Source organism: Falco biarmicus, chromosome 5 (assembly GCF_023638135.1).
Source record: "Falco biarmicus isolate bFalBia1 chromosome 5, bFalBia1.pri, whole genome shotgun sequence".
Classification (NCBI taxonomy): domain Eukaryota; kingdom Metazoa; phylum Chordata; class Aves; order Falconiformes; family Falconidae; genus Falco; species Falco biarmicus.
The window spans coordinates 15,105,499-15,119,639 of NC_079292.1; the positions used below are offsets into that span (position 1 = coordinate 15,105,499).

General features: G+C 61.8%; 2 protein-coding genes across 2 annotated transcripts; both read left to right on the forward strand.

The window, feature by feature from the left end:
* Positions 1 to 2,513: 2,513 nt before the first annotated feature.
* Positions 2,514 to 5,163, forward strand: LOC130149581 (acrosin-like). Its single transcript, XM_056339396.1, has 5 exons — positions 2,514 to 2,587; positions 2,902 to 3,102; positions 3,447 to 3,712; positions 4,004 to 4,149; positions 4,623 to 5,163. The coding sequence occupies exons 1-5, from the start codon at positions 2,514 to 2,516 to the stop codon at positions 4,986 to 4,988; spliced, it is 1,053 nt and encodes a 350-aa protein (XP_056195371.1). The 3' UTR covers positions 4,989 to 5,163.
* A 4,017-nt stretch (positions 5,164 to 9,180) lies between these two features.
* Positions 9,181 to 11,264, forward strand: LOC130149695 (acrosin-like). The gene is made up of 4 exons (XM_056339628.1): positions 9,181 to 9,341; positions 9,686 to 9,797; positions 10,269 to 10,388; positions 10,862 to 11,264. Exons 1-4 carry the CDS (start codon positions 9,181 to 9,183, stop codon positions 11,225 to 11,227), a joined length of 759 nt encoding a protein of 252 aa, XP_056195603.1. The 3' UTR covers positions 11,228 to 11,264.
* Positions 11,265 to 14,141: the final 2,877 nt, after the last annotated feature.

Sequence of the window (14,141 nt, forward strand, 5' to 3'; positions counted from 1 at the left end):
CGCAGAGCAAGAGGAGGACGGTCCTACACAGCTTCAGAGGCAGGCCCTTCTGCAGCTCCCGCAGGGGGGGCGTGCCTAGGTGAGGGCATGTGTAGGGGTCTGCACACGAGCAAGTTGACTTTGAAGGCTTAGTCGTGTACCTTTAAGACAGCCACAAAAACGTCAAGCATGTGAACAGCATGTGAAAACCCGGAACATAAAACCGCAGCATACCGGCACATGCAGCAACAGCAAATAGCAAGGAAGAAAAAGAAGACAGAAAGCCTACCAGCATGTGACACGTGTACTATCTAAGATATATAAGCAATACTTAAAAACAAGGAAGAGCCATTTTGCCTGAACCCAGCCACGCAGATAGGGAGTTTTGGAGTCCCTACCGACTTGCGTCACCACAGGCATGCATGCTCAAGCACCTGCAAGTCCTTCCTGCCTCCAGGAGGTGGAGAGGTGGCCAGTGGCTGGCAGGCCTGGTCCTCTTGCAAGGTGGAGATGCTGGGGATGAGCAAGCACGTTGGCTGCAGCCACAGGCCATCCACATGCCTGAAAGGCTCTCTCTCCCCTCTTGCTTGTCACCTCGTCCAGCTTCAGGTTCGCTAGTGAGTTGCGCACACACACAGGGCTCCCAGCAGCAGCTGGCCCGAGACACTGTGGCTTTCCAAGCGCTGGCTGCCTGTGGCGTGTCTTGCCGTCGGCCTTTGCTAGCAGCCAGGCCTGGGGACCCACCGCGCAGCAGGTGCAGAGTGGTCCCACACAGGAAGGGCTTTGGGGTGGCTCTCCAAAAGAGGCCAGCGGGTTCTGTGGTGATCAGGCACAGGGCTCAGGCAAGCGAAGCAGCCAGCACTTTGCTTCTGTGTGACAGTCTCCTCGATCCCCCCTGCTCTCCAATTGCCATCCTTATACGTGCCCCTCACCTTCCCTGGCTCCTCCCTTTCTCAGCCCTGCTCTCCTCCCAGAAACGGGGCCAACCCCGCTTCTTTTGCCCCGCCATGCTCCCAGGTTTGCCCCACCTGTCAACACACGCGGTCTTTGGGTGCTCTCAGCTAGGTCACCTCGGACTTGCGTGCCATTACTGGACGGGCTTGCCTGGCTACTGCTGTCCCTGCCAGAGTCCTCTCCTCCAAGTCACCCCAAGCTCTTCCTTCAAGCAGCTGTGAAGCGTGGCCACCTCTGACGGCATTCCCCGCTAGCCACCTGCCAAACATGGTGCTGGAAGAGCAGAGTTTCCCCAGCACACAAGTTGTCTTCTCCAAGGCCGCCTTCTGCCTGCTCTCAGCAGACCCATGGGAGCCGGCAGCAGGTCCCTTTTCAAAACACAAAGCAGCCTTGAGCCCGCTTGCTTGGAGGCCCGGTTCTGGGGCCTAGGAAGCCGGGCTGCGCCTCAAGCGCCTTGAGAGCAGCTCTTCCGCTTTCAGGCAGAGCCTGCGTGGTCCTCCTCCTCGGGACCCGGTTGCTCCCTCCGCTCTGTGCCTTACGCCTCGCCACACAAGCCAGGATGGCAGCAGGGAGCTGCCGCACCTCTCACAAGCTTTGGGGCTGCCATCCTTCAAGCCACTGCCCTCTACCCTCCAGGGACCTAGCCCTGCTGCGCAACCGTAATGCACGTGCCTGGCTCCTGCTTTTCTCCTGCACTCCAGCAGGTGAGCAAGGCTCCGCCAGACAGCGGCAGAAGGCAGACGCACGAGACAAGGCTGATGCAGGATTTACCAAAGCCCTGGACAACAATGGCACGTACGGCTGAGAGCAGGAGCATCCTTCTCTCTCGAGAATTTCACCTTGCTTGTCCTTGCCACAAGTGCCCTGCTCGGTGTGCCCCCAGAACCGCAATCGAGCTCATAGGCAGCAAGGACACGAAGCCTGCCAGAGGGCGTTGCTGTGGCTGACATAGCCAGCCAGGACTGTGCTGCGCCTGCGTTTCACTGTGCTTTGTGCAGCAAGGTTGACAGTGCTGGGCTACGCGTGGCTTATTTGGCTTGCCCAGCACTGTTGCCGGCCGCAGCCGTAAGAGAGATTGGCTCTTGGACACCCAGGCATGCGCGTGCTGCCTGTAGTAGCCCCGCTCTCTGGTGTCTCTTTATTGGGAAGGAGACGGTGGCACAGGGCTGCAGAGAGCAGGGCGGCAGGGAACTTCGCAAAGAGGCTGCGAGGCCATGCTCGCTTTTGTCCTGTGAGCTGTTAACAGGCAGAGCTGGGAGCCAGGCGCCGCTGCCTGCCACGGGGCCTGCCCACCCTGATGGCGCAGCGCAAGCAGGGCATTGCACGGGGCTCTGTCGGGGTGTGCGATCCCAGCTTCTGCCTCCACTCCTGCTTGGAACCCCTCCTATTGCCTCCCCTCCCCCCCCCACCCCCACCCCCCCGACACCACCACGCCCAGCACCCGGAACCGGGCACTCTGTGACATCAGCCCCACGTCCAAGGGAACCCCAGGCAACGGGAATCCTGCGGGCAGTATGACGGCGGCCGTACTGGTGGCGACAAGCCCTCGTCCTTGCAACTGCCACATGTCGCTGGCAGCGATGGATTTTCTGCATGTCCTCATTGTCCTGCTGGCCGTGTGCTGTCCTGTGCACGGCACGTGGGACAGCTGTGGGTAAGTGGCCCCAGGCTCTGGGAGGGAGCTTGGGCAACCCTTGTGGGCTTCACTGGAGGGGGCCTGCTTGTCCCCCATGGCCACCCCACAGGTTCTTGAAGGCCGTCTGGGAGGCTCAGCTCCTTGCCAGCTCCCGGGCTGCCGGCACAACTGGTCCACGGGCTGAAGCAGAAAGCGGGGCGAGGGGAGCGGGCGCACGCCCCACGGGTTTCCTCGGCCCTTCTGGCCATGCCGTGTGGGGAGGGAAGACAGCTGGCCTTCAGCCGCAACGGCGCAAGCCATCCAGCAGCACAGTAAGGAGTTTCTGGTTACAGAGGGAGCTGCGGCCTTCGGCCCATGGCTTTGCACTACGGCATGTCGCGCGTCGTGGGTGGCACAGATGCCCAGCCAGGGGCCTGGCCCTGGATCGTCAGCATCCAGGCTCTCTTGGAAGGAGGCACGGCGCACATCTGCGGGGGCTCCCTCATCAGCCCACAGTGGGTCCTCACAGCAGCCCACTGCTTCATCGAGGTCAGGTAAGGAGGACCAGGGGTCGGGGCTAGCCCCACAACACTAGCAGGTGCCCTGAGCGCAGGAGCACGTGCTACTGCCATCCTGTTGCCCTGCAGTATACGCCCAGTGCCTGGGCACTCCGGAGCCCCGCCGAGAGGCTTGCTCAGGAGAAGGCTGGGCTCGCGTGCCACTGCTTGCCAGCAGCCTCCAGCTGGACACTGCTTGAGCCCAAGGCACGCCAGGGCAGTCGCAGCCTCCCTAGCGCTGCTTGCCTCTCTCCCTTGCCAAGCAGAAGGCAGGGCAAGTGCCAGGCTGCTGCAGCATGTGGCTGCGCTCCCTCTGAGCCCTCTCTCCATCTGCCTTGCAGGTACATCACCGCCTTGCGTGTGGTGCTCGGTGTCACCCAGCTGACTCAGCTGGGCCCTGAGGCTCAGGTGCGCAACGTCAGGCAGCTGCTGGTTCACCAGCACTACCGGAATGTCACGCAGAGGAACGACATTGCCTTGCTGGAACTGGACCAGCCTGTCCAGTGCAACAGCTACGTACAGCTTGCCTGTGTGCCTGACGCCTCGCTGAGAGTCTCAGAGCTGACAGCCTGCTACGTCAGTGGCTGGGGTGCCAGGAATGCAAGAGGTGAGTTGCCAAAACCTAGTGGCGGCACGAGTGCAAGCTTGGCCAGCTTGGGGAGGCAGGTTGCGCTTCCTGATGGCAGAGGCGAAAGCCAGAGTCAGGCTGTGGGGACGTATGCCTCTTAAGGAGATGGGCCTGAGCCATTCCCCCAGAGCAAGGCAGAAAGGAAAGAGCGGTCCAACGCCTCTCCGCATGCAAAGCCAAGCCCCGGGATAAGCCTTCAGCCCGCCAGACAGGGGGAGGAGAACTGGCAGTGAGCTGCTGGGTGTTCATTCCTTTCTGTGCTCTTCACAGCTGGAGCATCGGCATACGCGCTGCAGGAGGCCCAGGTCCACCTCATCGATGCCAGGGTCTGTAACAGCAGCGGGTGGTACAGAGGGGCCATCCACACCCACAACATCTGTGCTGGCTACCCGCAGGGCGGCATTGACACCTGCCAGGTAGGAGTGTGCTACAAGCCAAGCCCCGGCAGCACAGGCAGCCCCGCCACAACCGCCCAAACGTGTGCCGTCACTCACGGCCTTTTGCTGGCCACTCACACTCCCATGGCTGGGTCCCCACCGATGAGGGCCTTCCCCCGCCCTTCCCCACGGGAAGGCCCTTGCCCAGGGCCTGCCCGCCTTGTCCCAGAGGCCTGACACTCTGCCTGGAAGGCCCACCCGGTGCCCTTGGCAGCCCAGAGCTCCACCATCCCAAGCCTGACACAGCCGTCTGCCTACACCTGCAGCATCACCGTGCCGCAGTGAGAGCGAGCCCTGCCTTGCAAGCCCACCGCCCCCTGCCAGGCAAGCTTCTACAGAGCTTGCCTGGCCACTCCATACAGCTCTGGCAGGTGCTGTGAGAGAGAAGGAGCCCGCCACCGGGCTGACGCTGGCCACCCAGCAACCCCTTCATCCTCTCTCCTGCGCTGCAGGGGGACAGCGGTGGGCCTCTCGTGTGCCAAGACAAGCGCGCGGACTACTTCTGGCTTGTTGGTGTGACCAGCTGGGGGACGGGCTGTGCGAGAGCAAGGAAGCCCGGCGTCTACACCTCCACCCAGCACTTCTACGACTGGATCCTGGCGCAGATGGGCCTGCGCCTAGCAGTAACGACTACTGCAAGGCCACAGCCGGTCTTCACCTACACCCCCGTCCAGAGGCCAAGGCCAAGGCCAAGGCCAACAGAAGCGGGCAGGTTTACACCCTGCCCGTTTCCAGTCCAGAAGCTGCTGGACTTCTTTACTCGGCTGCAGGAGCTCCTGCAGTACCTAAGGGGGAAACAGCTTGGAGCAGCACGATGAAGAGGGTCCAGGGCAGGCTGCAGCGCACCACCACCGCTTCCCGCTGGGGCAATGCCTGCTGAAGCAAAGGCAACCTCCGTGTCAAAGGCCTGCTCTGTCCTGCCCGCGCTCCTCGCAAGGGCAGAATGAAGCTGGCTGACTTCTCGCAATAAAGTGTTTCTGTCTGCACGGCTAACCACGCGCCAGTCCACTTCAGTCTCCTGTGCAAGGCAAGGACTTCCGCGCCCGGCAGCTGCCGAAGGAGGCGGGCTGCCACGTCGGGCACAAAGGGTCACTGCAAAGGGCTGAAGCTCTGCCCGCTCTGAGAGAAGCATGAGGACAGAGTGGAAGAAGGGAAGGCAGGTCATCGCAGGGCTCGGGGCCTTGGGGGTGGCACCTGGAAGCAGAGAATGCCTTAGGCCGGCTCCTGGTGGGAACCCCGGGTGCTTCTGGACGAGGCGCAAGCAAACTTGAAAGTGGACTCTCACGGCCAGCTGGGGGTCAGGGCAGATCCACGAGCTTGGGCCTTTGCTTATGCCGCGGAGTTCCTGGGCTTCCCCAGGCTGCTCTGCTTTCACAGCTGCGCCATGTTGCCAAGCCCAAGCCTACAGCTGCCGTGGCTGGAGGGAGCGCCAGTAGCTTTGAGCGGGGAGCAAAGCAGCTGCTGCTGCTTGGCTGTCCCCCACTCCCTGGTCACCTACTGGCTGTAGTATCGGGGCTCCCGTATGACTGCCTGCAGGCTCTGCCTGGTCCTGTGCCAGGCTCTTCTTCAGGTTTGTGGCTGCACTGGTGACCTTGGCCCTGCTGCTTCCCACAGCATGCCCTCTGGCCGCTCCATCCCCTTGGGTTTCTCCACACAGGACCCCTGTTGCGGAGCCAGCAGACCCCCTTCTGCCCACAACTGACCACGCTCAGCCTGAGAGCTCCGCGGCGCCTTCGGCTTGGTGACACCTCTGACTATCGCAGTGCTGGGGGAGCAAGCTGTGTGTAGGGGATGTTACCAAGCCTGCTAGGAGTGCAGGGGAGTGGACCTTGCGCTCTGTGCTACGAGGTACGCCTGAGGCCTCTTGACAGAAAGCCGGACTTGTGCCGGGAGGGAGCATGCTCCAGCATCATCCGCAGAGCCATAAGTGTTCCTTTCACTGCATGATCGAGAGGAAGCAAAGGGCATGCCCTTGTTTCCAGAGATCCCAGTTCAGCCGGAGGCGTGCCCTGCAGCCATGGGTGGGAACAGAGCTGGGAGCTGCAGCACCATGGCTTGCCGGGGACCAAGCGCAGAGCAAGAGGAGGACGGTCCTACACAGCTTCAGAGGCAGGCCCTTCTGCAGCTCCCGCAGGGGGGGCGTGCCTAGGTGAGGGCATGTGTAGGGGTCTGCACACGAGCAAGTTGACTTTGAAGGCTTAGTCGTGTACCTTTAAGACAGCCACAAAAACGTCAAGCATGTGAACAGCATGTGAAAACCCGGAACATAAAACCGCAGCATACCGGCACATGCAGCAACAGCAAATAGCAAGGAAGAAAAAGAAGACAGAAAGCCTACCAGCATGTGACACGTGTACTATCTAAGATATATAAGCAATACTTAAAAACAAGGAAGAGCCATTTTGCCTGAACCCAGCCACGCAGATAGGGAGTTTTGGAGTCCCTACCGACTTGCGTCACCACAGGCATGCATGCTCAAGCACCTGCAAGTCCTTCCTGCCTCCAGGAGGTGGAGAGGTGGCCAGTGGCTGGCAGGCCTGGTCCTCTTGCAAGGTGGAGATGCTGGGGATGAGCAAGCACGTTGGCTGCAGCCACAGGCCATCCACATGCCTGAAAGGCTCTCTCTCCCCTCTTGCTTGTCACCTCGTCCAGCTTCAGGTTCGCTAGTGAGTTGCGCACACACACAGGGCTCCCAGCAGCAGCTGGCCCGAGACACTGTGGCTTTCCAAGCGCTGGCTGCCTGTGGCGTGTCTTGCCGTCGGCCTTTGCTAGCAGCCAGGCCTGGGGACCCACCGCGCAGCAGGTGCAGAGTGGTCCCACACAGGAAGGGCTTTGGGGTGGCTCTCCAAAAGAGGCCAGCGGGTTCTGTGGTGATCAGGCACAGGGCTCAGGCAAGCGAAGCAGCCAGCACTTTGCTTCTGTGTGACAGTCTCCTCGATCCCCCCTGCTCTCCAATTGCCATCCTTATACGTGCCCCTCACCTTCCCTGGCTCCTCCCTTTCTCAGCCCTGCTCTCCTCCCAGAAACGGGGCCAACCCCGCTTCTTTTGCCCCGCCATGCTCCCAGGTTTGCCCCACCTGTCAACACACGCGGTCTTTGGGTGCTCTCAGCTAGGTCACCTCGGACTTGCGTGCCATTACTGGACGGGCTTGCCTGGCTACTGCTGTCCCTGCCAGAGTCCTCTCCTCCAAGTCACCCCAAGCTCTTCCTTCAAGCAGCTGTGAAGCGTGGCCACCTCTGACGGCATTCCCCGCTAGCCACCTGCCAAACATGGTGCTGGAAGAGCAGAGTTTCCCCAGCACACAAGTTGTCTTCTCCAAGGCCGCCTTCTGCCTGCTCTCAGCAGACCCATGGGAGCCGGCAGCAGGTCCCTTTTCAAAACACAAAGCAGCCTTGAGCCCGCTTGCTTGGAGGCCCGGTTCTGGGGCCTAGGAAGCCGGGCTGCGCCTCAAGCGCCTTGAGAGCAGCTCTTCCGCTTTCAGGCAGAGCCTGCGTGGTCCTCCTCCTCGGGACCCGGTTGCTCCCTCCGCTCTGTGCCTTACGCCTCGCCACACAAGCCAGGATGGCAGCAGGGAGCTGCCGCACCTCTCACAAGCTTTGGGGCTGCCATCCTTCAAGCCACTGCCCTCTACCCTCCAGGGACCTAGCCCTGCTGCGCAACCGTAATGCACGTGCCTGGCTCCTGCTTTTCTCCTGCACTCCAGCAGGTGAGCAAGGCTCCGCCAGACAGCGGCAGAAGGCAGACGCACGAGACAAGGCTGATGCAGGATTTACCAAAGCCATGGACAACAATGGCACGTACGGCTGAGAGCAGGAGCATCCTTCTCTCTCGAGAATTTCACCTTGCTTGTCCTTGCCACAAGTGCCCTGCTCGGTGTGCCCCCAGAACCGCAATCGAGCTCATAGGCAGCAAGGACACGAAGCCTGCCAGAGGGCGTTGCTGTGGCTGACATAGCCAGCCAGGACTGTGCTGCGCCTGCGTTTCACTGTGCTTTGTGCAGCAAGGTTGACAGTGCTGGGCTACGCGTGGCTTATTTGGCTTGCCCAGCACTGTTGCTGGCCGCAGCCGTAAGAGAGATTGGCTCTTGGACACCCAGGCATGCGCGTGCTGCCTGTAGTAGCCCCGCTCTCTGGTGTCTCTTTATTGGGAAGGAGACGGTGGCACAGGGCTGCAGAGAGCAGGGCGGCAGGGAACTTCGCAAAGAGGCTGCGAGGCCATGCTCGCTTTTGTCCTGTGAGCTGTTAACAGGCAGAGCTGGGAGCCAGGCGCCGCTGCCTGCCACGGGGCCTGCCCACCCTGATGGCGCAGCGCAAGCAGGGCATTGCACGGGGCTCTGTCGGGGTGTGCGATCCCAGCTTCTGCCTCCACTCCTGCTTGGAACCCCTCCTATTGCCTCCCCTCCCCCCCCACCCCCACCCCCCCGACACCACCACGCCCAGCACCCGGAACCGGGCACTCTGTGACATCAGCCCCACGTCCAAGGGAACCCCAGGCAACGGGAATCCTGCGGGCAGTACGACGGCGGCCGTACTGGTGGCGACAAGCCCTCGTCCTTGCAACTGCCACATGTCGCTGGCAGCGATGGATTTTCTGCATGTCCTCATTGTCCTGCTGGCCGTGTGCTGTCCTGTGCACGGCACGTGGGACAGCTGTGGGTAAGTGGCCCCAGGCTCTGGGAGGGAGCTTGGGCAACCCTTGTGGGCTTCACTGGAGGGGGCCTGCTTGTCCCCCATGGCCACCCCACAGGTTCTTGAAGGCCGTCTGGGAGGCTCAGCTCCTTGCCAGCTCCCGGGCTGCCGGCACAACTGGTCCACGGGCTGAAGCAGAAAGCGGGGCGAGGGGAGCGGGCGCACGCCCCACGGGTTTCCTCGGCCCTTCTGGCCATGCCGTGTGGGGAGGGAAGACAGCTGGCCTTCAGCCGCAACGGCGCAAGCCATCCAGCAGCACAGTAAGGAGTTTCTGGTTACAGAGGGAGCTGCGGCCTTCGGCCCATGGCTTTGCACTACGGCATGTCGCGCGTCGTGGGTGGCACAGATGCCCAGCCAGGGGCCTGGCCCTGGATCGTCAGCATCCAGGCTCTCTTGGAAGGAGGCACGGCGCACATCTGCGGGGGCTCCCTCATCAGCCCACAGTGGGTCCTCACAGCAGCCCACTGCTTCATCGAGGTCAGGTAAGGAGGACCAGGGGTCGGGGCTAGCCCCACAACACTAGCAGGTGCCCTGAGCGCAGGAGCACGTGCTACTGCCATCCCGTTGCCCTGCAGTATACGCCCAGTGCCTGGGCACTCCGGAGCCCCGCCGAGAGGCTTGCTCAGGAGAAGGCTGGGCTCGCGTGCCAATGCTTGCCAGCAGCCTCCAGCTGGACACTGCTTGAGCCCAAGGCACGCCAGGGCAGTCGCAGCCTCCCTAGCGCTGCTTGCCTCTCTCCCTTGCCAAGCAGAAGGCAGGGCAAGTGCCAGGCTGCTGCAGCATGTGGCTGCGCTCCCTCTGAGCCCTCTCTCCATCTGCCTTGCAGGTACATCACCGCCTTGCGTGTGGTGCTCGGTGTCACCCAGCTGACTCAGCTGGGCCCTGAGGCTCAGGTGCGCAACGTCAGGCAGCTGCTGGTTCACCAGCACTACCGGAATGTCACGCAGAGGAACGACATTGCCTTGCTGGAACTGGACCAGCCTGTCCAGTGCAACAGCTACGTACAGCTTGCCTGTGTGCCTGACGCCTCGCTGAGAGTCTCAGAGCTGACAGCCTGCTACGTCAGTGGCTGGGGTGCCAGGAATGCAAGAAGTGAGTTGCCAAAACCTAGTGGCGGCACGAGTGCAAGCTTGGCCAGCTTGGGGAGGCAGGTTGCGCTTCCTGATGGCAGAGGCGAAAGCCAGAGTCAGGCTGTGGGGACGTATGCCTCTTAAGGAGATGGGCCTGAGCCATTCCCCCAGAGCAAGGCAGAAAGGAAAGAGCGGTCCAACGCCTCTCCGCATGCAAAGCCAAGCCCCGGGATAAGCCTTCAGCCCGCCAGACAGGGGGAGGAGAACTGGCAGTGAGCTGCTGGGTGTTCATTCCTTTCTGTGCTCTTCACAGCTGGAGCATCGGCATACGCGCTGCAGGAGGCCCAGGTCCACCTCATCGATGCCAGGGTCTGTAACAGCAGCGGGTGGTACAGAGGGGCCATCCACACCCACAACATCTGTGCTGGCTACCCGCAGGGCGGCATTGACACCTGCCAGGTAGGAGTGTGCTACAAGCCAAGCCCCGGCAGCACAGGCAGCCCCGCCACAACCGCCCAAACGTGTGCCGTCACTCACGGCCTTTTGCTGGCCACTCACACTCCCATGGCTGGGTCCCCACCGATGAGGGCCTTCCCCCGCCCTTCCCCACGGGAAGGCCCTTGCCCAGGGCCTGCCCGCCTTGTCCCAGAGGCCTGACACTCTGCCTGGAAGGCCCACCCGGTGCCCTTGGCAGCCCAGAGCTCCACCATCCCAAGCCTGACACAGCCGTCTGCCTACACCTGCAGCATCACCGTGCCGCAGTGAGAGCGAGCCCTGCCTTGCAAGCCCACCGCCCCCTGCCAGGCAAGCTTCTACAGAGCTTGCCTGGCCACTCCATACAGCTCTGGCAGGTGCTGTGAGAGAGAAGGAGCCTGCCACCGGGCTGACGCTGGCCACCCAGCAACCCCTTCATCCTCTCTCCTGCGCTGCAGGGGGACAGCGGTGGGCCTCTCGTGTGCCAAGACAAGCGCGCGGACTACTTCTGGCTTGTTGGTGTGACCAGCTGGGGGACGGGCTGTGCGAGAGCAAGGAAGCCCGGCGTCTACACCTCCACCCAGCACTTCTACGACTGGATCCTGGCGCAGATGGGCCTGCGCCTAGCAGTAACGACTACTGCAAGGCCACAGCCGGTCTTCACCTACACCCCCGTCCAGAGGCCAAGGCCAAGGCCAAGGCCAACAGAAGCGGGCAGGTTTACACCCTGCCCGTTTCCAGTCCAGAAGCTGCTGGACTTCTTTACTCGGCTGCAGGAGCTCCTGCAGTACCTAAGGGGGAAACAGCTTGGAGCAGCACGATGAAGAGGGTCCAGGGCAGGCTGCAGCGCACCACCACCGCTTCCCGCTGGGGCAATGCCTGCTGAAGCAAAGGCAACCTCCGTGTCAAAGGCCTGCTCTGTCCTGCCCGTGCTCCTCGCAAGGGCAGAATGAAGCTGGCTGACTTCTCGCAATAAAGTGTTTCTGTCTGCACGGCTAACCACGCGCCAGTCCACTTCAGTCTCCTGTGCAAGGCAAGGACTTCCGCGCCCGGCAGCTGCTGAAGGAGGCGGGCTGCCACGTCGGGCACAAAGGGTCACTGCAAAGGGCTGAAGCTCTGCCCGCTCTGAGAGAAGCATGAGGACAGAGTGGAAGAAGGGAAGGCAGGTCATCGCAGGGCTCGGGGCCTTGGGGGTGGCACCTGGAAGCAGAGAATGCCTTAGGCCGGCTCCTGGTGGGAACCCCGGGTGCTTCTGGACGAGGCGCAAGCAAACTTGAAAGTGGACTCTCACGGCCAGCTGGGGGTCAGGGCAGATCCACGAGCTTGGGCCTTTGCTTATGCCGCGGAGTTCCTGGGCTTCCCCAGGCTGCTCTGCTTTCACAGCTGCGCCATGTTGCCAAGCCCAAGCCTACAGCTGCCGTGGCTGGAGGGAGCGCCAGTAGCTTTGAGCGGGGAGCAAAGCAGCTGCTGCTGCTTGGCTGTCCCCCACTCCCTGGTCACCTACTGGCTGTAGTATCGGGGCTCCCGTATGACTGCCTGCAGGCTCTGCCTGGTCCTGTGCCAGGCTCTTCTTCAGGTTTGTGGCTGCACTGGTGACCTTGGCCCTGCTGCTTCCCACAGCATGCCCTCTGGCCGCTCCATCCCCTTGGGTTTCTCCACACAGGACCCCTGTTGCGGAGCCAGCAGACCCCCTTCTGCCCACAACTGACCACGCTCAGCCTGAGAGCTCCGCGGCGCCTTCGGCTTGGTGACACCTCTGACTATCGCAGTGCTGGGGGAGCAAGCTGTGTGTAGGGGATGTTACCAAGCCTGCTAGGAGTGCAGGGGAGTGGACCTTGCGCTCTGTGCTACGAGGTACGCCTGAGGCCTCTTGACAGAAAGCCGGACTTGTGCCGGGAGGGAGCATGCTCCAGCATCATCCGCAGAGCCATAAGTGTTCCTTTCACTGCATGATCGAGAGGAAGCAAAGGGCATGCCCTTGTTTCCAGAGATCCCAGTTCAGCCGGAGGCGTGCCCTGCAGCCATGGGTGGGAACAGAGCTGGGAGCTGCAGCACCATGGCTTGCCGGGGACCAAGCGCAGAGCAAGAGGAGGACGGTCCTACACAGCTTCAGAGGCAGGCCCTTCTGCAGCTCCCGCAGGGGGGGCGTGCCTAGGTGAGGGCATGTGTAGGGGTCTGCACACGAGCAAGTTGACTTTGAAGGCTTAGTCGTGTACCTTTAAGACAGCCACAAAAACGTCAAGCATGTGAACAGCATGTGAAAACCCGGAACATAAAACCGCAGCATACCGGCACATGCAGCAACAGCAAATAGCAAGGAAGAAAAAGAAGACAGAAAGCCTACCAGCATGTGACACGTGTACTATCTAAGATATATAAGCAATACTTAAAAACAAGGAAGAGCCATTTTGCCTGAACCCAGCCACGCAGATAGGGAGTTTTGGAGTCCCTACCGACTTGCGTCACCACAGGCATGCATGCTCAAGCACCTGCAAGTCCTTCCTGCCTCCAGGAGGTGGAGAGGTGGCCAGTGGCTGGCAGGCCTGGTCCTCTTGCAAGGTGGAGATGCTGGGGATGAGCAAGCACGTTGGCTGCAGCCACAGGCCATCCACATGCCTGAAAGGCTCTCTCTCCCCTCTTGCTTGTCACCTCGTCCAGCTTCAGGTTCGCTAGTGAGTTGCGCACACACACAGGGCTCCCAGCAGCAGCTGGCCCGAGACACTGTGGCTTTCCAAGCGCTGGCTGCCTGTGGCGTGTCTTGCCGTCGGCCTTTGCTAGCAGCCAGGCCTGGGGACCCACCGCGCAGCAGGTGCAGAGTGGTCCCACACAGGAAGGGCTTTGGGGTGGCTCTCCAAAAGAGGCCAGCGGGTTCTGTGGTGATCAGGCACAGGGCTCAGGCAAGCGAAGCAGCCAGCACTTTGCTTCTGTGTGACAGTCTCCTCGATCCCCCCTGCTCTCCAATTGCCATCCTTATACGTGCCCCTCACCTTCCCTGGCTCCTCCCTTTCTCAGCCCTGCTCTCCTCCCAGAAACGGGGCCAACCCCGCTTCTTTTGCCCCGCCATGCTCCCAGGTTTGCCCCACCTGTCAACACACGCGGTCTTTGGGTGCTCTCAGCTAGGTCACCTCGGACTTGCGTGCCATTACTGGACGGGCTTGCCTGGCTACTGCTGTCCCTGCCAGAGTCCTCTCCTCCAAGTCACCCCAAGCTCTTCCTTCAAGCAGCTGTGAAGCGTGGCCACCTCTGACGGCATTCCCCGCTAGCCACCTGCCAAACATGGTGCTGGAAGAGCAGAGTTTCCCCAGCACACAAGTTGTCTTCTCCAAGGCCGCCTTCTGCCTGCTCTCAGCAGACCCATGGGAGCCGGCAGCAGGTCCCTTTTCAAAACACAAAGCAGCCTTGAGCCCGCTTGCTTGGAGGCCCGGTTCTGGGGCCTAGGAAGCCGGGCTGCGCCTCAAGCGCCTTGAGAGCAGCTCTTCCGCTTTCAGGCAGAGCCTGCGTGGTCCTCCTCCTCGGGACCCGGTTGCTCCCTCCGCTCTGTGCCTTACGCCTCGCCACACAAGCCAGGATGGCAGCAGGGAGCTGCCGCACCTCTCACAAGCTTTGGGGCTGCCATCCTTCAAGCCACTGCCCTCTACCCTCCAGGGACCTAGCCCTGCTGCGCAACCGTAATGCACGTGCCTGGCTCCTGCTTTTCTCCTGCACTCCAGCAGGTGAGCAAGGCTCCGCCAGACAGCG